Source organism: Girardinichthys multiradiatus, chromosome X, assembly GCF_021462225.1.
Source record: "Girardinichthys multiradiatus isolate DD_20200921_A chromosome X, DD_fGirMul_XY1, whole genome shotgun sequence".
Classification (NCBI taxonomy): domain Eukaryota; kingdom Metazoa; phylum Chordata; class Actinopteri; order Cyprinodontiformes; family Goodeidae; genus Girardinichthys; species Girardinichthys multiradiatus.
The window spans coordinates 705951-729733 of record NC_061817.1 but is presented as its reverse complement, the minus strand read 5'-3'; the positions used below and the strand labels follow the sequence as shown (position 1 = coordinate 729733).

At 42.7% G+C, this 23783-nt stretch overlaps 1 protein-coding gene across 2 annotated transcripts in view; it reads right to left on the bottom strand.

The window, feature by feature from the left end:
* Window positions 1-1460: 1460 nt before the first annotated feature.
* Window positions 1461-23783, bottom strand: part of LOC124862534 (F-box/LRR-repeat protein 16-like) — a 43245-nt gene continuing 20922 nt past the window's right edge. The window contains exons 3-8 of one of the 2 annotated variants that reach the window (XR_007036933.1): window positions 13348-13590; window positions 12874-13139; window positions 8414-8498; window positions 7194-7257; window positions 3572-4240; window positions 1461-3476 (exon numbers count right to left, since the gene is read on the bottom strand). Coding sequence is in view for 1 of the 2 variants with exons in the window: in XM_047356509.1 (XP_047212465.1) it covers window positions 4092-4240; window positions 7194-7257; window positions 8414-8498; window positions 12874-13139; window positions 13348-13590 (807 nt within the window). In the remaining variant the exon portion in view is untranslated. Of the gene's footprint in view, window positions 4241-7193; window positions 7258-8413; window positions 8499-12873; window positions 13140-13347; window positions 13591-23783 lie in introns of both variants that reach the window. The other variant, XM_047356509.1, reaches the window with a different exon arrangement.

Below are 23783 nucleotides of genomic sequence, written 5' to 3'. Positions count from 1 at the left end.
CATTATTTTCCATAATGTCATGATGAAAATTTAACATTCATATATTTTAGATTCATTGCACACTAACTGAAATATTTCAGGTCTTTTATTGTCTTAATACGGATGATTTTGGCATACAGCTCATGAAAACCCAAAATTCCTATCTCACAAAATTACCATATCATTAAAAGGGTCTCTAAACGAGCTATGAACCTAATTATCTGAATCAACGAGTTAACTCTAAACACCTGCAAAAGATTCCTGAGGCCTTTAAAACTCCCAGCCTGGTTCATCACTCAAAACCCCAATCATGGGTAAGACTGCCGACCTGACTGCTGTCCAGAAGGCCACTATTGACACCCTCAAGCAAGAGGGTAAGACACAGAAAGACATTTCTGAACGAATAGGCTGTTCCCAGAGTGCTGTATCAAGGCACCTCAGTGGGAAGTCTGTGGGAAGGAAAAAGTGTGGCAGAAAACGCTGCACAACGAGAAGAGGTGACCGGACCCTGAGGAAGATTGTGGAGAAGGGCCGATTCCAGACCTTGGGGGACCTGCGGAAGCAGTGGACTGAGTCTGGAGTAGAAACATCCAGAGCCACCGTGCACAGGCGTGTGCAGGAAATGGGCTACAGGTGCTGCATTCCCCAGGTCAAGCCACCTTTGAACCAGAAACAGCGGCAGAAGCGCCTGACCTGGGCTACTGAGAAGCAGCACTGGACTGTTGCTCAGTGGTCCAAAGTACTTTTTTCGGATGAAAACAAATTCTGCATGTCATTCAGAAATCAAGGTTCCAGAGTCTGGAGGAAGACTGGGGAGAAGGAAATGCCAAAATGCCAGAAGTCCAGTGTCAAGTACCCACAGTCAGTGATGGTCTGGGGTGCCGTGTCAGCTGCTGGTGTTGGTCCACTGTGTTTTATCAAGGGCAGGGTCAATGCAGCTAGCTAGCAGGAGATTTTGGAGCACTTCATGCTTCCATCTGCTGAAAAGCTTTATGGAGATGAAGATTTCATTTTTCAGCACGACCTGGCACCTGCTCACAGTGCCAAAACCACTGGTAAATGGTTTACTGACCATGGTATCACTGTGCTCAATTGGCCTGCCAACTCTCCTGACCTGAACCCCATAGAGAATCTGTGGGATATTGTGAAGAGAACGTTGAGAGACTCAAGACCCAACACTCTGGATGAGCTAAAGGCCGCTATCGAAGCATCCTGGGCCTCCATAAGACCTCAGCAGTGCCACAGGCTGGTTGCCTCCATGCCACGCCGCATTGAAGCAGTCATTTCTGCCAAAGGATTCCCGACCAAGTATTGAGTGCATAACTGTACATGATTATTTGAAGGTTGACGTTTTTTGTATTAAAAACACTTTTCTTTTATTGGTCGGATGAAATATGCTAATTTTGTGAGATAGGAATTTGGGTTTTCATGAGCTGTATGCCAAAATCATCCGTATTAAGACAATAAAAGACCTGAAATATTTCAGTTAGTGTGCAATGAATCTAAAATATATGAATGTTAAATTTTCATCATGACATTATGGAAAATAATGAACTTTATCACAATATGCTAATATTTTGAGAAGGACCTGTATTGTGAGGATTACTTCCCACCTGCCAGACATGATACTATTAACCAGTCTCATTTAAATCAACCACGTAACCCTTTAAAACACCATTATGTGGTGGTACTACTGTCTAATGAATCAAAAACAAATCATGCACCATTTTAACTGACTGTTGGAGGCTCCAGCAACTGCCTGAAACTAGAGGTGCACAGCAAAACTGGCTGCTAACTGGGATTGGCTAACTTTCAGCTTGACTAGCCCTGATCTGTATTTGAACCGGTTATAATTTCAAAAATTTGATCTTTTCCAATCAGTGAATGCATCATATCTCCTTTGTCTTTATTATGAATGTTGTTACTGAGTAAAGAAGGCTCAGGTATTTGTTGTATTAGTGAAGTGTTTAAACGACATTAAGAGGAAGCACAGAAATATGAGAAACCGTTTCAAATCTATTCAGGCTGCAAGGGATCGAGAGAGAGAGCAAATCTTTTGGCAGATAACAGGAAGGCCAAAGGTAATACCGTAAAGTTGTTTTTTTTTTTTTTTTTACCTTTTGTAGCTTATAACCTCCATTTGTCATGCTGCATTGGGAAAGGTTGGCAGCATTTTGGAAATCTTGGACTTCAGGTAACGATCTACATTCTGTTTAAGTAATGCTAGCCACATTAGCCGTACTGATGAAAAATGCTACAGACAGGAAAGTGTCCATTCTGTAACCTTTGTCTTTCTTTTAAAGTATTAGTGAAACCCTGTTTTAGGTTATTGCTGACATGCTCAGTGTGAAGTTTCCTCTGTTGTTAATTAATACAAACACTCATGACAGGAAGGAGAAAAAAATGTCCTCAGCCATTTTCTCTAATCTTCTTATAGTATAGTTCTCAAACCTAAAGTGGAATCAGCTTGAATAAGTATCAGGAGGTTTACTAAAATCATAGATCGGGCCCAAACTTCATCAAAATAGAAATGTATGCCATACAAGTTCATTGTCACCTTCATTTTTTATACAATTTTATAGACTAAAGTAGACGTTCCTCTTCAAATTAGCTCTGAATGTGGTTCATAGAATAAGTTGTAACATCCCCATGAATGGGATTGTTGTATTAGGTAAATCCCAAGAGCCTGTTTTTTTAATACTGAACTCACTGAACCTTCATTTTAGCTGCTGAAGTAATCTGGCATTGCAAACTGCATCACACATGAAGCGTCAGAGCCACACAAGTTCAAATGCACTAAAATAACACTATCATCAGGCATTGTTCTAATTATAAAAAGGTGGGAAAAAAAACCATTGAAAACCTAATCCTCATGTTTGGGGAAAAACATTTTCGACTGAAACCACCTGGTAACTGAAAGTGTTAAGGAGCTGGAGTGCACATATATCAACATGTCACTGAATGTCCCAAAACGGATCTGTTTGTAATGAATGTGTCGTGTGACTCGACAGACGACATTGTTAGTGGAAAAAGTCTTCTACTTTTAGGAGAAACTTTCCAAGCGAATGCTCTCTGCACAGTCTGCTCTCCGTGTGACTGACTGCTCAATCATGTTGCACCATCTCAACAACCCCATGTCACCATTATACAAAAACAGAGGAGTTCACAAATGATTACAATAACCAAAGTCAAACAAGCGTGCAACTACCCCTCCCCCCAAAGAAAGCTGATGTAAACAGTTGTTTTTCAGATCTTCTTGATTTCTTTTTTGTCTATTAGTTTTGTCGGTTTTTTTGGATTTCAGTTAAGACACATAAATGGGGGGAAAATGTGATCCCGAAGATAGGAAGCTGTGAGTCAGTGACGCACACACTTCACACAGAAGCAGGAAGAAAAAGAGATCGAGATGGTCCATCCGTATTTACTTGGTCGGTTCTGGTTCCTGCTCCTTCGGCAAAGTCATCAACTAAACAAGAGAAAAACTAAACCTTTGATCCCTTGTGAGAAAAAAAGGAAACAGCAGGTATATTACAAGGACAGATGAGAGGTATCAGTACTCATAATCTTGAGGAGTTATATTTGCTTCACTTACATACGGTATACTTTTTAATGTGTTTGCAGTGTATGAGCTTATGTGAGAGTTGAAACTGTTAAAAAAAATCTTTATCTTCTTCATCAAACAAAGTCTTTAACCAACTCTTGGTTCCATCTGGGTCAGCACTCTCTCCCTTTTGTATTCTTACAATAAAAAAAACTCCATCCAAGTCTATAGAGAGGCTCTGTTCCAGAACTAACAGCCTTCTGTTGCTTGTGAAAAAGAAACTTTTTCAGACAAGATGTCACGCCAAGTTCTTCACTCCAGCATCTTCTTAAATGAAGCTCAGACAGAATGCCTTTGTCCTCAGCATATGGCATGTCCCATCATGTACCTTCCTGCCTCTCAATCTGCCAGCGAGGAAGTCCGTTCAGGTGGCGGAGGGGAAAGATGGGTGAAGAGTGGGGCCAGGAGAGGAGGATTGATGCAGAAACAGCTTGGTGTGAAAAAAATGAGGAGGGACTGAGGAGGATGAAGCTTTAAGTATGGTAGTCTGTCTGATGAGGGTTTGGCGGTCTTATTCAATGACCATGCAGTGGGGGAGGTGCTGGGCGTAGTATTTGAAGAGCTCAGCAGTGGCTCCGGGACAGTTGGTCAACTCCAGTTCTTCCAGCTCCTGCAGCTGGATGAGGCCTGACAGCCCAGTTGTGGTCAGCAGGGGACAGCCTGAGGGAAAAGGAGGACAACAGTCAACTGCCTCACTTTACCCATGACCACACCTGCATTCTTTAAGTCACCCCTCCCCCAGATAATACAAAGTCCCATACAAAACCTATAAAGCCAATTCATTTGTTGCAGCTGTGCACTGAGCTCCAAAACTCATTGTGAGACAAGATGTCACCTTTTCAGCTTTTTTGAAAATGTTTATGTCTAGATCAGGTTTCTGCAGCTGAACCATCAGTTTCAGCCTTGCAGTGGAGGATCAACTTTCTTCAACCTATTAGCAACATGAGAACTGAGAAGATCGAGTGATGGGCTTTCTGTAGAGGTTCCAGATTCTTTACCATCTTGCACAATAATTTTTATGAGTGCGGTGCCATGTGCTCATGTCTCAGTGAGTGCTGTCACAAGGAAATATGTAAAATATTTGTTTTGCATCAATCTATGAGCTGAGCATGCTGAGGCCCTAAGGCCTGCATTTGTATTTTTTGATTCAGCTGTTGTGCAGTTCCATTATAAAATCTTTAAGCTGCAAAATGTGTTTTTTCCTTATTCTCATCCAGCTCCCACTTCATCCCCAAATACAATGCAAGGACTTCTGTTCATGTTCATTTAGTACTTAAACTGCATCCTGAAATCTTACAACCTTCATTTGCAAATCAGTCAATGTTCTCTGAACTCCTAAATATATGATAGTAGCTAAAGTGAAAGCTATTTTGTTAATTTTTACAGTGATATACTCTTTCATTAGGTAGAGTGCCTTAAGAGAATATTAACACCTCTTAAACCTTTGCACATTTTGTCACAATGAAACCCCAAACTATAGTGTATTTTATTGGGATTTTATTTAACAGACCGGCCCAAAGTAGAGTATAAGTATGAATTAGAAGGAAAATGATCCTACTGAAAAACCTAATAACTGTTTTCAGTTTACCTGCTGAGGCCACTAGCTTTTTATTCAAAAATTCCCAATATTTAAAGAGTTCATAATGGCATCCACTTTAACAAGGTAACAAGGAAGGGAAAACGCCTTACAGTATTATAGATAAAAAATCTGGAACACTTATTTTCTTCAGTTGAATTCAGGTAAAACAAAACTCACTGTACTAGTCATTCAGTCAAAAATTCAGAAGATTAGTTACAAAGCCCACAAGGCTTAGCCCCATCCTACATAAAACAGTTTGTTATTCCATAACCGGAACAGTACTGTCTGTTTTTATGGTTTGCAGTTTAGCTTTCTTTGTTTAATTGTGATCATTTTTATTTTGATGCTTTCCAGTTTTGTTTCATTGTTCAGTAGTTTGGTGTTTAAAAGTGCTACATGAATAAAACTGAATCGATTATTTTCAGTTAGACATTTAAACTTGTGGTAAATATTGTATTAATTGTTATGTGAAATGACCACTTGGTGACTTAATCCATAAATCTTCATTGTAAATGGTGGCATCCTGCCCCCATTTCTCTACACTGCTGGCTTTGTTATTTAGGCCCTTGATGAGCAGTTTGTTCACAGTAAAGTTCATTTTGCATGTACATGGCTTGGACAATGAAACTGAAACACCTGGTTTTAGACCACAATAATTTATTAGTATGGTGTAGGGCCTCCTTTTGCGGCCAATACAGCATCAATTCATCTTGGGAATGACATATACAAGTCCTGCACAGTGGTCAGAGGGATTTTAAGCCATTCTTCTTGCAGGATACTGGCCAGGTCACTACGTGATACTGGTGGAGGAAAACGTTTCCTGACTCGCTCCTCCAAAACACCCCAAAGTGGCTCAATAATATTTAGATCTGGTGACTGTGCAGGCCATGGGAGATGTTCAATTCCACTTTTATGTTCATCAAACCAATCTTTCACCAGTCTTGCTGTGTGTATTGGTGCATTGTCATCCTGATACACGGCACCGCCTTCAGGATACAATGTTTGAACCATTGGATGCACATGGTCCTCAAGAATGGTTTGGTAGTCCTTGGCAGTGACGCGCCCATCTAGCACAAGTATTGGGCCAAGGGAATGCCATGATATAGCAGCACAAACCATCATTGATCCACTCCCATGCTTCACTCTGGGCATGCAACAGTCTGGGTGGTACGCTTCTTTGGGGCTTCTCCACACCGTAACTCTCCCGGATGTGGGGAAAACAGTAAAGGTGGACTCATCAGAGAACAATACATGTTTCACATTGTCCACAGCCCAAGATTTGTGCTTCTTGCACCATTGAAACCGACGTTTGGCATTGGCATGAGTGACCAAAGGTTTGGCTATAGCAGTCCGGCCGTGTATATTGACCCTGTGGAGCTCCTGACGGACAGTTCTGGTGGAAACAGGAGAGTTGAGGTGCACATTTAATTCTGCCGTGATTTGGGCAGCCGTGGTTTTATGTTTTTTGGATACAATCCGGGTTAACACCTGAACATCCCTTTCAGACAGCTTCCTCTTGCGTCCACAGTTAATCCTGTTGGATGTGGTTCGTCCTTCTTGGTGGTATGCTGACATTACCCTGGATACCGTGGCTCATGATACATCACAAAGACTTGCTGTCTTGGTCACAGATGCGCCAGCAAGACGTGCACCAACAATTTGTCCTCTTTTGAACTCTGGTATGTCACCCATAATGTTGTGTGCATTTCAATATTTTGAGCAAAACTGTGCTCTTACCCTGCTAATTGAACCTTCACACTCTGCTCTTACTGGTGCAATGTGCAATCAATGAAGACTGGCTACCAGGCTGGTCCAATATAGCCATGAAACCTCCCACACTAAAATGACAGGTGTTTCAGTTTCATTGTCCAACCCTTGCAAAGACAATGAAGGTTTTGTTTTTCTTTAAATTCAATTTGCTATTCTCACATTTACACTACACAGTTTAATGCTGATTCAGTGCAGACATGTTCCATCACAAATTAAGAATGGTAGGACTTTTTAGGGTGGTTAATGGTGAAACATAAATCATACCTGCTAGAGACAGTAGACGAAGACTTCTCATTCCAAACAAATGCTGCAGACCAAAATCTTGCACCTGCATTCGCACATGTACAGAGAGGGTTGTTCCAATTAAAGGCCAGTCTAAGAGAAAACATACAGAACCTTGCAAAAATATATATACCCCTTGAACCTTTCCGAATCAAATTCCAACAACAAACTACAATGTAATTTAATGTGATTTTATGTGACAGTAGACCAACACGGAGTAACCCATTACTGTAAAATGAAAGTAAAGTTAAATTAAAATGTCATACAAATAAAATCTTAGTCTAGACTTTGGCTATGCCATTTTAACAAATGCACATGCAATTTCATTGTATCTCTGTTTAGGGTGGTTGTCCTGCTGGAAAGTGATCCTCCACCCCAGACTCATGTCTTTTGCAGTCACTAACAGGTTTTCTTCTAGAATTGTCTGTTAATTAGCTTCATCCATCTTCCAATCAACTCTGACCAGCTTCCTATTTCTGCTGAAGAAAAACACCCCCATATCATGATGGTGTTACTATCATGTGTCCCTCTGGGGATGGTCTTTCAGGGTAATATCCAGCCTTAGTTTTCCTCCACATAAAACATTTTCCATTTAGCCCAAAATGTTGATCTTATCTGGCCAGAGCACCTTCTACATGTCCTCTACAGGGCTGCTAGTAAACTGCAAACAGAACTTCCTTTGGCTTTCTTAAAAAAACAACAGATTTCTTCTGGCCACTCTTTCGTAAGTGGCAAGCTGGATTTGCCCTGTCTGTTTCGCCAGCAGATTCTCTTTCATGAGCTGTGAATCTCTGTTGCTCCTCCAGAGTTACCATGCACCTCTTGGCTGCTTCTCTGATTAATGTTCCCCTTTCCCAGCCTGTCAGTTTAGGTGGATGTCCATGTCTTGGTTGCTCCATGTTCAAATGATGGATTGAAGACAGCTCTGTGATATGTTCAAAGTTGGGATAGTGTTCTAGAACCTAACCCTGCTTTAAACCTCTCCACAACTTTCTCCCTGACCTGTCTGCTGTGTTCCTTGGTCTTCATGATCCTGTTTGTTCTCTGATGTTCTCTTAGAAACTTCTGTGACCAGAAATAGAATAACTGTGTCTATACTGAGATTCAATGACACACAGGTGGTCTCTATTTACTAATAGGTGACTTCTTAAGACACTTAGTTGCACTGGATTTTTAATGGGCATTAATGTAAAGAGCATTACCTGACAGCACCAGCGCAGATAAAGGCTTCTTAGTGAGGACATTGTGGACAAGTAGCCCAGCCCTGTGTCAGTGATTCGCACACACCTGCAGAGAGACACAATACATATTACCACTGCAGACTAACTGGAATAGCTTTGATTGTGCAAAATGTAGACATTTCATGGTGAATGGTAAAAAATGTATCTTGTATAGAACATGTACCTATAAAGGGTTTCCAGTCAGGGTAAATTTCAATACAAAAGTTAATAAAAACCAATAAAACAGCTTGTGCTTAAACTGCATTAATATTTTTGCTTGTTGCATTGTCTTACTTTCAAACAGCCATCATAAAGTTTTTGATATTGGAGATATTTTAAGCCACTAGAATGGGATGTATGCTATGGCCCCCTTTGACTTGCCGTGACCTTTAGCTTCTGGGACCAACTAATCTGGATTTATACCAAATGAAGATGCTAATATCACATTCTACTACAGTTAAAACTTTAACTGTTGGAAATCCTTTGAACACAACCTGCTTATGAAATCCTTCTACTGTGTACTGTACTGATAGCAGCTTTAATGTATGAATGTTTTGTTTAATGCTTCTTTTATTGATTTAGCACATAATAAGGGAGGTCAAGGAGATTCAGAGTGGAATATGGTTGATGAACAAGACCTAATTTTTTGACAAGCCATTTCTTCAAAGAATCACCTTACTGTGGACTTCTTCGGGTATTCTATAGAACAGTAGTTATGTGACACCAGAACCTACTCCCATCCTTTGATGAGCACAGTTTTTTTCTCCTGTGGGATCTTTCAGTCTTAGTTGGAAAAATAAAATCCTAACCTGATATTCATTACCTGTTAGTCAATGGCATCATGGCATTAATTAGCAATGCCTTAGAAAGGGTTGGACATTTAATTCACCTTTCTATAACAGCTTTAAGCAGTCACAGTGGTGCCACTGATACCTTGTTGATCTTCGGTAGGTCTGTTGTTCTCTTCTATTTGTTCAGGGAAGAAGTGCCAATACATCATGAGACAACTGGAGCTGCAGTTTGTGTGTATGCTAATATTTTAGGTCTATGGTTGGAAAACTTTTAGAACATGTACCACCTTAGTAAATATCAAGTTCTAGTAGTATCATTCTGAGAGACTTAAAAACAATAACAACAATAGTATTTCATCTTCTACTTGTTGTTCTACATCATAAAAAAAACAAAAAAAAACATTCTCATCTATTAGCATTGCCAGAATGGTTTAAGGACTTAGATTATCATGGTGTTCCATTGGTACTCATAGGCCGAAACTTTCAAATTTGAAGCTGGAAGAATGACCAGAAAGTCACCAGACGGCAGATTCCTGAGTGAGAAAAGTCAAAAGATCTTCATCAACCTTGGACTTCAATTCCAATTTTGCTGCTAAGCTTAAATAAAAGTTGATTTGTGCTTGAGATTTTGTATCTTATTTAATCTCTCACACAGACAACACTCGTTTGTGCATATAACAGAGACACTGTTGTTAGCTTGCATCGCTATCAGGGGTTAGCCTGGACTCTGACCAAATTAATTAGCATATCTCACAGGTTGGCCGCCTTAGGATTGGAGAAAGGTTGTCTAAATTTTCTCCATTGCACTTTTGTTTTAAATCGTTTCTGTCTAAAGCAAACATCAGAGATGGTCATCACTTCTATGTCAGTTAGTTTATTTCTTATTGGCCTTGCCAATAATTAATACCAACATTTCTATAAGAGTGCTAACATACTTGGAGCACAGTTTGAGAATCATGAACGTAGGCAGTCAGAATTGTTAATTCTTGTCTTTTAAAAAATTATTGTAGAAGCCACAAGAGTCCCAACCCCATCCCAAGGTGAATTAAGTCATATCCTATTGGCACTTTAAGCTGTAATAACTGTAAATCGCAGTGCAGCATTTGGGAGCAATATCGCTGTAACTGACCCTGTAGTTCCATTTTGTATCTGTAATTGATTGGTAAGTATTTTTTAAAATAAGCTTAGCAGAAACATCAGCTACCTCATGCCAGAGTTCTGCTTCTATCGTGCTGATGACTTTGCTCCCAATTTTAAACATAGATTTTTCACAGTTTGACATCTTACAATACATTTCACTGTATTTTATTGGGGTTTCACATAATAGAGCAACACATTTTTTGCAAAAAAAAAAGTCTGCAAAGTATGTTGTGAATTGTTATTTTACCCCCTTTGTCGACATTTTGTAGAAACACCTTTTCCTGCAGTCAAAGCTGCAAGTCTTTTGTCACTACCAGTTTTACAAATCTACAGACTGGATTTTCTGCCCATTCTACTATGTTCTATGTTCAAAAATGCTCAAAACTTTGATTAGACCTTTCTAACACATGTACATGCGTTGATCTGAACCATGCTATTGTAGCTCTAGGTGTATGTTTAAGGCTGTCCTGCTCAAAGGCAAATATCAACTATGACTAGCTTCCCTGTCCCTGCTGGAGAAAAGCACCCCCCAGCATCATGCTGCCACCATGTGTTTAACACCATACCCATAGTAAAACATGATGAGACATGGCAGGATCATTTAAAAATTTTACACCAAGTATTTCACAGTTTTGGCCCAAGCTTCTTTGACTCTTAACCTGGCAAAGTGCGAATTTGCCAAGGCCACTGTGACCTATTTAGGCAGAGAGGTGGGACAAGGACAGGTCCGTCCCATAAACGCTAAGGTTGTGGCGATTAACGACTATCCCATACCCAAAACCAGACGTGAACTACGCAGATTTCTTGGAATGGCTGGCTATTACCGAAACTGTTGCCGAAATTTCTCCTCTTTTATCCAGCCATTAACCAATTTACTTAGCCCAAAACTTGATTTTGTTTGGTCAGATGAATGGCAAAGTGCTTTTGAAAGGGCTGAAGCTCTTTGCCATTCTCCAGTGCTAGCTGCACCTGATTTGACCCGACCTTTCAAACTGGAGGTTGACGCCAGCGCTGTTGGGGCTGGCGCAGTGCTGTTGCCAACAGACTTGCAAGGTTTAGACCACCCCGTTTGCAATTTCTCCCACAAGTTTAACAACAACCAGCTGAACTTACTGTGGACTTCAACCTGTGGGAGCACACTCAGATGATTGGCTGCTTGGAGGCTGCTGAGGAACCTGATTGGACCTGAATCACCAAGCCAATCAGTGGATGATGAGACCCACCTGCATCCTACAAAAGGCTCCTTGATTCATTCTTTCAGTGGGGCAGCTTTTGGAAGGGGTTTTGTACAGCTGACCCCCGCTTTGCTTTATATGGTTTGTTTGGAGACTGTTTTGGCAGCTGCACATTATTTTGGTCCTGCTGACCCTCCTTGCTCTGCTTACCAGTTTGGTTAAGTGCTTGTTTGTTTTCTAGTTCAATCTAGAGTGTTGTGTTTGAGAAGATTGGGCTGGATTTGTAATTTTCTGTCAGCTGTATTGTATGTTGGAACCCTGCTCCTTGTAATAAATCCCCTTAAATGTTTTCCTTTTAACTCTGGACTCATTTTTATATTACCATCCCCTAGACCTGGGGTCGTAACATAAGGGGGTCGTGTGTGGTTTCTGCCACACAGTATTTAGCATGAAGATAAAACCTTTGATTTTGGTCTTATTTGACCAGAGCAACTTCTTATATATGTGTGCTGTGTCCCTACATGGTTTGTGGCATTCTGCAAACAGGACTACATAGTCTTGCCACTCTTCCACAAAGGCCAGATTTGTGGGGTGCATTACTAACAGCTTCGCAAGGTAACAGATTTTTCCACCTGAGCTGTAGATCACTGCAACTCCTCTAGAATTACCTTTGTACCCGTGACTTCTCTGATATTTGCTCTCCTTGCCCAGCCTGTCAATTTAGGTGGACGTCCATGTCTTGGTAGGTCTGCAGTTGGCCCATCCTCTTTCCATGCAGAGATGATGGATTGAACAGAACTCTGTGAGACGTTCAAAGCTTGGGATGTTGTTTTAAAACCTAACCTGCTTTAAACTTTTCCAGAACTTTCTCCCTGGCTTGTCTGCTGTGTTTCTTGGTCTTAATGTTCTGTAACGAACCTCTGTGGCCAGAAACAGAGCAGCTGCAGTTAGAGACTAATTACACTAAATCCACCTAACCCATAGGTGGACTACACTGGTGGACTCTTCTGAATAGATGACTTCGGAAGGCAATTAGTTTCCGTTAATTTTGGATTTTTCTTAAAAGGTATTAGAGTGATGCGGTGGAACAAATGCAAATCACACATTTCAGATTAAAATTATGAATAATTTTTTTTCCACTTTCTAATAATCAATGAATATGAATACCTTTGCATGACACTGTATGCTTTTAATGCTTATAATTACTTTTCCAACAATATATCTTCAGATATTTATCATAAAAATGTCTCCATAACGACTATATGTAGGCTGGTTGATTCTGACTGATTTTATCAGGATAAGAGCACACAAGTCCCAAAACAAGGTACTCCCTAACCTGTCTAGCACCAGTTCCTCCAGCTTGTGCAGATCACAGGCGATGTATTCCAGGGCCATATCTGTGATCCGAGGGCACCATGACAAGTCCAGGATGCGTAGCTTTCGGAGGTTCTCTGCCACCAGCTCCACACCATCATCAGTGATCTTGGAGCAGCCCGAGAGGCTGAGAGCAGTCAGGTTGGGAAGGCTGTGGACCATGTTTACCACACCATGGTTGGTGATCTCCCAGCAGGACTGGAGCCGTAGAGTGTGGGTGGTGTAGCCCTGTGAATATATTTTCACTTTGGTTATGTAACTTCATCAGGAGAGAAATTACCAGCACCTTGGGGCCAAGTTGAAGCAGGATATTTGTTTTTTTTTTTCATTCATACCCAAGAGGAGGAAACATTCGAAAAGAAATTCAGGACAGAGGCAACTGTTCAGTAACTGAATGTACACAGTAAGAATTTACACTCTTGTTTTGACCGTCTACCTGTTTGGCTGTGAAATAGGCCATGGCTGTGTCAGTGACGTGGTAGGCCTGCAGGCTCAGCTCCGATAGGTTGGGCAGGAGCTGGGATATAGCAGCGATGGCGTCATCAGCCACATTGATGCAGTCACTGACGCTGAGGGAGGTTAGCCTGGCATTGAGACTGGACCACAGGCCAGCTTCTGTAAAGTCGTTGCACCCTGACAGCTCAAGGTGCATCAGGCCTTGCATTTGTTCCAACATGACCTGCAAAATAATAGCCAGCACATCCAGCATCAGGACTGAGAAACTGATACACTGAACAGCTGTGTCATGTAGGCAGTGGAGTTTCTCAAAATGTAGGAAAAAGGGAAATCGGAAATTCTGAATTTTAAATGTTATTTTTTGTTTATGGCTTGAAGGATGGTGTAGTTATAGTCTTTTCCTCCAAGGATTAAATTTCAGTTAGCGAAGTTTCTAATCTGCTGGAGGTTTCTTCCTGTTAAAAGGGAGTTTTCCTCTCCACTGTCTCTACATGCTCATCCAGGAGGAGTGAATGCTGCAAGTCACTGACTGGATGCAATCTGCTGGGTTTCCTTAGATAAAAAAAACTTTTAACCAATTTAAATAATAAACTGAATCTGACTGAACTGTTGGACAGTTAGGATTAATTGCAATGTATGTACCTGACTTGAAATCTGTATGATTTGTTTGAATTGACTTTGTGAAGTGCCTTGAGACGACGTGTTGTGAATTGGCGCTATATAAATAAACTGATTTGAACTGAATTGAATTGAGTTTAGAAAGCAGGATAACATATTCTGTAGGTTTCACCGATTAATAATTACTGGAACTGGAACTGCATTAATGCACATTATTAGCTGAATTATCAACAATCTTATCAAAGCAGAGACAAAAAGGACAAAATTAGCAAAGCACTTCAGCAAACTGCTCAACATGAAAAACACTGGAGATGAATTTAGTAAAGATGTGTTGATCTTGATATACCTTTAGGACTGTCCTGCAAAGACACACTTTGGGACAAAGTTACAGTTACTGTAAAGACAAATGGATATGGTACCAACTAGAAGGTCACTGATGAGTGTGTTGAGTGTGACACTATGTAGCTCACGTAATAATGATGAAATGTTTGTTATTTCAGAATCGGGGATAACAAGTCCTGATTGAGGACATCCCTGCTTATAAGACTGACAGGGAGCAACAGTTGCTTCTAATAGGTCATTACTGATGTCCTTTGTCCTTGATAATTCCTTAACACACAGTTATACGCTTCAGACCAACAAACTGAATAAACTCCTGCTGTTATAAATCAATGCTCACTTGCCAATAATTAATAAATCTAGTGCATTTGATTAGCTGCCCCAGCTGGCTGCGATGGGAGTGGTAAGAAGTCGATTATTTTTTTTTACAGAGTACTTTTATTAAAGCTAAATGTAGATTCCTGGCGCTTGTTTATTTGTGGTTATCTGACTACAAAAATGTGGCCTTTAGATACAGCAGTTTTATCTAATGATCCGGAAGTCCAGCCATAGGAGAGTAGCAAAATGGCAATACACAAAAACAACACATCAAAACAGGAAGGTTCAAATATAGATAATGCAGCAGCACAATACAACAATTGCACCTTTCTCCATGGCAACCATTCACTCTTCCCAAAATAGCAACCTAGCACATTACGTATGGAGAGCCATCCGAGAGGATTTTTCAAAGCATGATGTGTTTTTTTCTTAGTAATGGAATATGACAGTATAAGGTAAGGATTATAAGAATCACGTAAAGATTTTATTGACATGTGCCCTTCTGCTGTTGTCTAAAAAATCTGCTTGCATGCACCAATGATGGGACTGAGCAAAAGCACTGCTTCATCTGCAGCAGACTTGAAATAATACCACCAAATCATTAACATTGTTAATGTATCAAAGGGTTTTCATAGCAAAAGTTTAATAAGACTGACCACAGGGTGGCTAACAATACATTCAGCCCAAAAGATGAGACAGTAGAGTCCCTATTTTCATGTTTCACAAATACAGATTTTGCAAATCATAATCTGAGTTTCTAAACCACCTGTCATCTTTTATCAGTCTAGGTTTGACTAGTCCTCATTTTGCAGTGTGAATGCCTGTTTAATTCTAAAGTAAAAACTAAGGCCAAAAAAGAAACGAAAGTGTGCCACTTTTGTATTTTGACAAATAAAGATTTGGGGTAATGGGGATGATCCGATTCCATCCAGACTCATTAAAAAATTCAGATGGCCCTTTAATTTAGGAAGCTTAGTCAATATGGTATTCTCACAGTGATTATAAATCACTTGTATTTAGTCTTTCCCTCTGGTTTCTACTGAGTAGCCAAAGTCCTGCCACACAGGTGACAACAAAACAGGGCAACTCAAGAACTATTTCCTGTCACACTTCAAATTAAAAGTCTCATGAATTGAGAGTGCAATCAAAATGACAAAGGTGGCTACCTGCAACATTTATAGTCAGCAGATTGAACTCTAAAAGCAGGAAAGAGAAGCATTGAGACCAAATGATGCATGATAAAAGGGAAAGTGAAACTTCAAGCAGCAGAGGCTTGTCTCTGTGAATGTGTGTGTGTGTTCCTGTTTTTGCAGTTGAGTGAGGACCATTTTTCATAATTCACCAGCAAAGTGAGGACATTTTCATGGTCCTCACTTGCTATTTTGCTAGTGTTTTGATTTAGGACTAAGGTGTGAATTAAGTTAAGGTTAGGCTTAGGGTTAGGTATGTACTGGTAATGGGTAGGGGTAGGGTCGGGGTTGGACCATAGAAAACGTTGAAAATGAATGGAAATCAATCAAAGTCAATGAGAGTCAATTCAAGGTCCTCACAACATATAGTAAGAGTGTGTGTGTGTGTGTTTGAGAGAGAGAGAGAGAGAGAGAGGAGAGTTTGGATGTGGGTTGTGAAACAGAAGAAGCCTGATTTACAACGAAGACCAGGTACCAAAAAGGTACTTCTAAAAAAATAAGAATGTCATGAAAAAGTTCAATATTTTTGTCCCTCATTTTAGAAAATGAAACTCATACATTATATAGATCCATTACAAAATGAATGAAATATTTCAAGCCTTTATTTCTTATAAATGAGATGAATATGGGTTAGAGATAATGGACACCCAAAATTCTGTGTCTCAGAAACTTTACATAATACCATAATACCAAATTACATAATAACAATAAAAAAACACTTTTTTAAGTATAAATGTTATGTAATGGCATATCATGGCCTACACAATCCTGGGGAAGACTGCTGACTGTACATATATCCAGAAGACATCTGTCATTAACACCCTCCACAAGAAGGGTAAGCCACGAACGGTCATTGCTAAAGGAGCTAGTTGTTCTATACAAGCATATTAATAGAAAGTTAAGTGGAAGGAAAATATGTGGCAGGAAAAAGCACACCAGCAACAGGAATAACTGCAATGTTGAGAGGATTGTCAAGCAGAATCCATTCAAAAATTTGGGGTGGCTTCACAAAGAGTGGACTGAGACTGGAGTCAGCACATAAAGAGCCACTACACACAGACAAATCCTACACATGTGCTACAAGTGTCTTATCTGGGCTGAGTAGAAGCAGAACTGGACTGTTGCTCAGTGGTCCAAAGTTGTCTTTTCAGATGAAAGTAAAGTTTGCATTTATTTTGAAATCAAGGTCCCAGAGTCTGGGGGAAGAGTGGAGAGGAACAGAATCCATGTTGCTTGAAGTCCAGTGTGAAGTTTCGGTCAGAGTCTGCAGTCCCTGCCTCTCCTGCTTACCTTCTTCCATCACCAGGTGCTGCTGAACGGACGCATCTCTGGGTGCGACAGGTGTTCCTCATTTTGATGATGTCTATAGGGGATGGATCGGCAGCACTTCTTTGCCTGAGTGTTTTGCCTACAGCGGTACCATCACCTGGCCAGATCTTGTATTTTGAAAATCTTGTGTCTCTTTGATTAAGAGAAATTACTCACCGCTTCTGTCTCGCTCCTTCCAGGTTCCATATTCAGTCTTTTGACTCAGTCTGATGGTTTATCGCACCCTGCTTCAGAAGAACCCGAATCAAGTTCCAGCTGGCTGTCCGTTCTCCGGTACTCTTTCCTCGCCTGCACACACCCAGTCCACCCTCCAACGATCCGCTTACTTGGACCACGGAAGTTCCTGGTGGATTCCCAGAAGACGCCTCCCTGGATCTCCAGACTCATTTGCCATCTCCCTGGTGGATCTAGGCCTCCCTGCACACCGTAAGCCTTCTGAAACAGAGACTGTTAGCTGTTACTCACCAAGTACTTACCTGACCTGTTTCCCTCTTTTTCGCAGTCCTCCGGTTCCTGTCTGCGTGGCTAGCCCTGATCATAGTCATCAGATGGGTACCAGATTCATACCGATGGTACAACCCTTAGATCACTTTTAGAGCAGCAGCAGGAGACAAATCAGCAGTTGGGACAACTAGCGGCAATGCTTCAGCAGAGGTTGGGTAATGTGACCGCCCAGCCTTCAGGCGGCGCTGCAGGGCCTCCCGCTTCTCACCAGCTTCCGCATAGCAGAGAAGTTCCCTCCCCCAATCCCTAAAAGTTCTCGGGTGAGGTCGGGAGTTTTCGTGGTTTTCTGTTGCAGTGTGGTTTAGTGTTTAACCGTTCCCCACGGAGTTTTCCCCATCCTGATTCTAAGATCTCATACATTGTCGGATTACTTGCCGGCAAGGCGCTACGTTGGGCTGAGGCTAGGTTTATCAACCCTAATCAGTTTGGATGTACATACGAGGAGTTCATAAAGGAGTTTAGACTAACTTTTGATTTAGATTCAGGTCCCTCCGGTGTGGCTCGCCACCTATTAAGACAGCGAGGCCAGCCTTTAAATGATTTCTCCATTGAATTCCATACCTTAGCTGTGGCTTCTGGCTGGAATTCGAGCGCTCTGAAGTCTACATTTTGCCAGTGTTTAGATGAGGCTGTAAAGGATGAATTTTCACTACTAGACGAGCCAAAGGGATTAGATGAATACATCTACCTCGCTATCAGGCTTGATACACGCATGAGAGAGAGAAGGCGAGTCCGTTCTGGGCGATTTATGCCCCGATTTCAGTCCGCTTCCTCGCCCCAGTCTCAGCTACAGTCTAGGTCGGTTCCCAGCCCAGGCGAGCTTGAGCCTATGCAGCTAGGTAGAGCGTGACTTTCGTCTAATGAGAAACAGCGGCGTAGGGAGACGAACAGCTGTTTCTACTGTGGGGAGTCCAATCATCAAATTTCCACCTGTCCAGTCCAGCCAAAAGGGCAGGTCTGTCGGTTGTAAAGGGGCAGTCGGCGGACCCGAATTCAGATTCTAAGACCCCGCCACTAGTTTTGTCTGCCACTATTTTAATTCACCAGCGGGCTGTCAGTCTTAAAGCCCTCGTAGATTCCGGCTGTGAACTCAACTTAATAGACCCGGCTTTAGACGAGCAGGAGCAGATTAGAACTGAGCCACTGACCACCCCACATCAGATGTTGGCACTGGATGGTCAGCCTCTCCGCCAGATAACTCACAGAACTGAGCCACTTGAGTTAGTGTTATCAGGAAATCACAGGGAACAGATTTCTTTATTTATTTTTCCCATGTTCCAGAACCCAGTAGTCTTAGGATTTCCATGATTGCAGACCCACAATCCACATTTAGATTGGGCCAAGCTAAGAATAGAGGCCTGGTCCACACAGTGTATGCTCACCTGCCTGCAACCTGCTGTCTCCTCTAGATCAGTGTCATGTCCGCCTGGTGCTACAGAGGCTGCTGGAGAACCAGCTTTATGTTAAATCTGAAAAGTGTGAATTCAATCAGCCATCGGTCAGTTTCCTCGGATTCATCCTAGAGGGTGGACAGGTTCGTGCAGACTCGCAGAAGGTCAAAGCTGTGGGGGACTGGCCCACTCCACACACCCGGAAGCAGTTACAGCGATTTTTGGGCTTTGCCAACTTCTACTGCAAGTTTATCCGCAACTACAGCCAGATGGCCAGCCCGCTCACAGCCCTGACCTCAACTAAGACCATCTTTGCCTGGAGCCCGGAGGCCGAAGCAGCCTTTAATCGGTTAAAGGGGAGCTTCTCCCAGGCTCCAGTGCTCATGCACCCAGACACCATCAAGCAATTTGTCTTGGAGGTGGACGCCTCAGACACCGGTGTGGGAGCCATGATGTCCCAGCGCCATGACGTGGATGGGAAACTCCATCCGTGTGCCTTCTCCTCCCGCCAACTGTCTTCAGCCGAAAAAAATTACGACGTCGGCGACAGAGAACTCCTCGCTATCAAGCTGGCTTTGGAGGAGTGGCGGCACTGGCTGGAGGGCGCTAAACATCCCATGCTGGTATGGACAGACCCCAAAAATTTGGCTTACCTTCAGTCTGCTAAACACCTAAATCCCCATCAGTCACGCTGGTCTTTGTTCTTTTCAAGGTTTAATCTGTCTATCTCTTATAGACCCAGTTCCAGAAATGTTAAGCCTGATGCACAGTCCCGTCAGTTTGCTCCAGATGACTCAGAGAAACAAGCGGCCACCATTCTACCACCTAGCTGTACTGTAGGTTCCATGACCTGGGAGATCGAGGACAGTGTGCGGCAAGCTCTCATTACTGAGCCGGGGCCTGGTACTGGACCAGCCAACTGCACCTATGTGCCTTCTACGGTCCGTTCTCGGCTCATCAAGTGGTTTCAGTCTTCGAGGTTCTCCATCCACCCTGGTGTCAGTCGAACCATCGCAGCGGTCACCAGAAAGTTCTGGTGGCCGACACTTCATAAAGACATCAGAGACTTTGTAAACGCCTGTCCCACTTGTGCACAAAGCAAGTCTTCGAACTGTCCATCCGCCAGCCTTCTGCAGCCGCTTGAGGTTCCTAGGCGACCCTGGTCTCATATCGCCTTGGATTTCGTCACCAGGCTGCCTAACTCCCAAGGCATGGCTACTATCCTGACCATAATTGACCGCTTTTCTAAGGCCTGTCATTTGGTTCCCCTCAAGAAGTTACCTTCAGCCATTCAGACTGCTAAGCTTCTTGTTAAGCATGTTTGTCACCTTCATGTAATTCCCCAGGACATCCTCTCCGACCGGGGTCCCCAATTTGCCTCCAGGGTCTGGAGGGAGTTTTGCACGGTGTTGGGAGCTAAGGTGTCCCTGACCTCATGTTACCACCCGCAGTCTAACGGCCAGGTCGAACGGATGAACCAGGAGTTGGAGGCAGCCCTTTGCTGTGTTACATCAGCCGAACTGACCAAATGGAGCAGCCACCTGCCGTGGATAGAGTACTCTCATAACTCCCATGTATCTGCAGCTACAGGCCTCACTTCGTTTCAGGTCTCTCTTGGTTACCAGCCTCCGTTGTTTCCGTCAGATGAGAAGGAGGCAGCCTTGGTGTCTGTGCAGCACCATGTTTGGAGATGTCGGCGGGTTTGGGATTTGACTGTCCGGGCTCTTCAGAGGACATCGGAGCAGAACAGACGTTATGCGGATAGGCGCCGCATTCCAGCTCCTGAGTACCTGGATCTGTGTGTTGTCTTGTTGTTGTTGCCCTGTGCTTGGCCTCTAGGTGGCTCTGGGTTCATGAGGAGGGCTGGCAGGTGTCCCATATTCCCTAATCATCCCTGGAGGGTACTTATGATGGAGGCCGCCAGCAGTTCAGCGCCAGAATTTTCCCCTCAGTGGTATTGACTCAAGCCACAGTTTACCTAAGCTTGTCTTTGTCCTTTTGGGTAATTTTGTATTTGCTTTTTGCAGACTGGATTCCTATGCCTGACCTCGTCTTTGAAGAATCCTCATCAACTTGGAGGTTTTTGTCACCGGAGAAGGATTTCCTAGCCACATGGATTATACCTGGATTGCCAACACTTTGCTTCCTAAGTTACTGGCTGGCGGCTATTCCGACGGTGCCTTTCCTGGAACAACTACGGACCACCACAAGCCTGTCCACCTTCCCATACAATACCATCATTGGCCGAACCTCAGAGTTACCTCAAAGTGAGTCCAAGTACCTACCAACTCCGTTCATCACTGTTTCATTGTTGTTTCACCCCCTCCTGGCGGATCAAACTCCACTCCCTAGTAAGACAGATTTTGTTATTTTGTTACATTCACCATCTTGGACTTTATATATTCTTACTGTGTCTGCTTACCTTGCAGTTGTCTTCCGGTTCCAGCTCCACTTCCCTTTACCTGCTCATTGTAAAATAAAACCTCTTGTAAAACTTCATCAGTCTCCTGATTGCTTTCTGCATGTGGGTCAAAACGATCCGTAAAACTATGACATTACCGCCCCAGTCAGAAGGTTTGGCTTGCCGCACGGAATGTTCCTTTCAAGTCTCTGTCCAGAAAGTTGTCTCCCAGGTTCATCGGTCCCTACCTAGTCTCTGGTTTCTCCTACTTCATTTCATCTCAGGTTGCCAGTTCATTTCTGTATTCACCCCGTTTTTCATGTTTCCCAGCTCAAGCCTGTCCGTACCAGCACGCTCTGCCCTCCGGCCGAGTCCCCTCCACCCGCCCGGGACTTCCAGGGTCATCCAGCCTACATGGTCCTTCGGATCGTGGCCTCTTGTCGATTGAGCTGGTTATGGTCCGGAGGATCGTTCCTGGGTTCCCGGGTCCTTCATCCTGGACCCGTCTCTAATTCAGACGTTTTTGTTGTCGCAGGCTGGGCCTTCTGGGCTGCCAGGTGGCGGCCGTTGAGGGGGAGGTGGTGTCAGAGTCTGCAGTCTCTGCCTCTCCTGCTTACCTTCTTCCACCAACAGGTGCTGCAGAGGGCTGCATCTCTGGGTGCGACAGGTGTTCCTCATTTTGATGATGTCTATAGGGGACGGATCAGCAGCACTTCTTTGCCTGAGTGTTTTGCCTACAGCGGTACCATCACCTGGCCAGATCTTGTATTTTGAAAATCTTGTGTCTCTTTGATTAAGAGAAATTATTCACCGCTTCTGTCTCGCTCCTTCCAGGTTCCATATTCAGTCTTTTGACTCAGTCTGATGGTTTATCGCACCCTGCTTCAGAAGAACCCGAATCAAGTTCCAGCTGGCTGTCCGTTCTCCGGTACTCTTTCCTTGCCTGCACACACCCAGTCCACCCTCCAACGATCCGCTTACTTGGACCACGGAAGTTCCTGGTGGATTCCCAGAAGACGCCTCCCTGGATCTCCAGACTCATTTGCCATCTCCCTGGTGGATCTAGGCCTCCCTGCACACCGTAAGCCTTCTGAAACAGAGACTGTTAGCTGTTACTCACCAAGTACTTACCTGACCTGTTTCCCTCTTTTTCGCAGTCCTCCGGTTCCTGTCTGCGTGGCTAGCCCTGATCATTATCTGTTCCAGAATTCTAGCAATAAACTCCCAAAACTGTTCACTGTTCTCTGAGTGTTCTTCCGCATGTGGGTTAAGTCGGCCGTTAAAACGATGACAGTTTCAACAATCAGTGATGATTTGGGGTGTCATGTCATCTGCTGGTTCTGGTCCAACGGGTTGTCTGAGGTCCATAGTCAATACAGCCATCTACCAGGACAGTTTAGAGCACTTCATGCTTCCTCCTGATGGCAACCTTTAATGGGATGATGATTTCATTTTCCAGCAGAACTGGCCCACACTGCCAAAGGTACCCAAAGCTGGTTCAGTAATCATGGTGTTACTGTGCTTGATTGGCCAGCAAACTGACCTGACCAGTACCTCATAGGGAATCTATGGAGTTCCGTCAAGAGGAAGATGAGAGACACCAGGACCAACAATGCACCTCAGCAGAACCACAGGCTGGTCTCCTCCATTCCTCGCTGCACTGATGCAGTAACTCATGCAAAAGAAGTCCAGACCAACTATTGAGTGCACAGAATTGAGCATACTTTTCAGAAGCCTGATATTTCTGTTTAAAACATTACTTTTTAATTCAATTCAATATGTAGCACCAATTCACAACACGTCTTCTCAAGGCACTTTACAAAGTCAAATTAATTGAATCACACAAATTTCAAGTCAGGTACATACATTCCAATTGATCCTAATTATCAAACAGTGCAGTGAAATTCAGTTTATTATTCAACTTAGTTAAAAATTATTTCTATCACAAGGACCCAGCTGATTTTTATTGATCTGGTGCTTACATTTTCTGAAACACAGATTTTTGGGTTTTCATTATCTGAAAGCCATAATCATCAAAATGACAAGAAATTAAAGCTTGAAATATTTTACTCTACAGGTCCTTCTCAAAATATTAGCATATTGTGATAAAGTTCATTATTTTCCATAATGTCATGATGAAAATTTAACATTCATATATTTTAGATTCATTGCACACTAACTGAAATATTTCAGGTCTTTTATTGTCTTAATACGGATGATTTTGGCATACAGCTCATGAAAACCCAAAATTCCTATCTCACAAAATTAGCATATTTCATCCGACCAATAAAAGGAAAGCGTTTTTAATACAAAAAACGTCAACCTT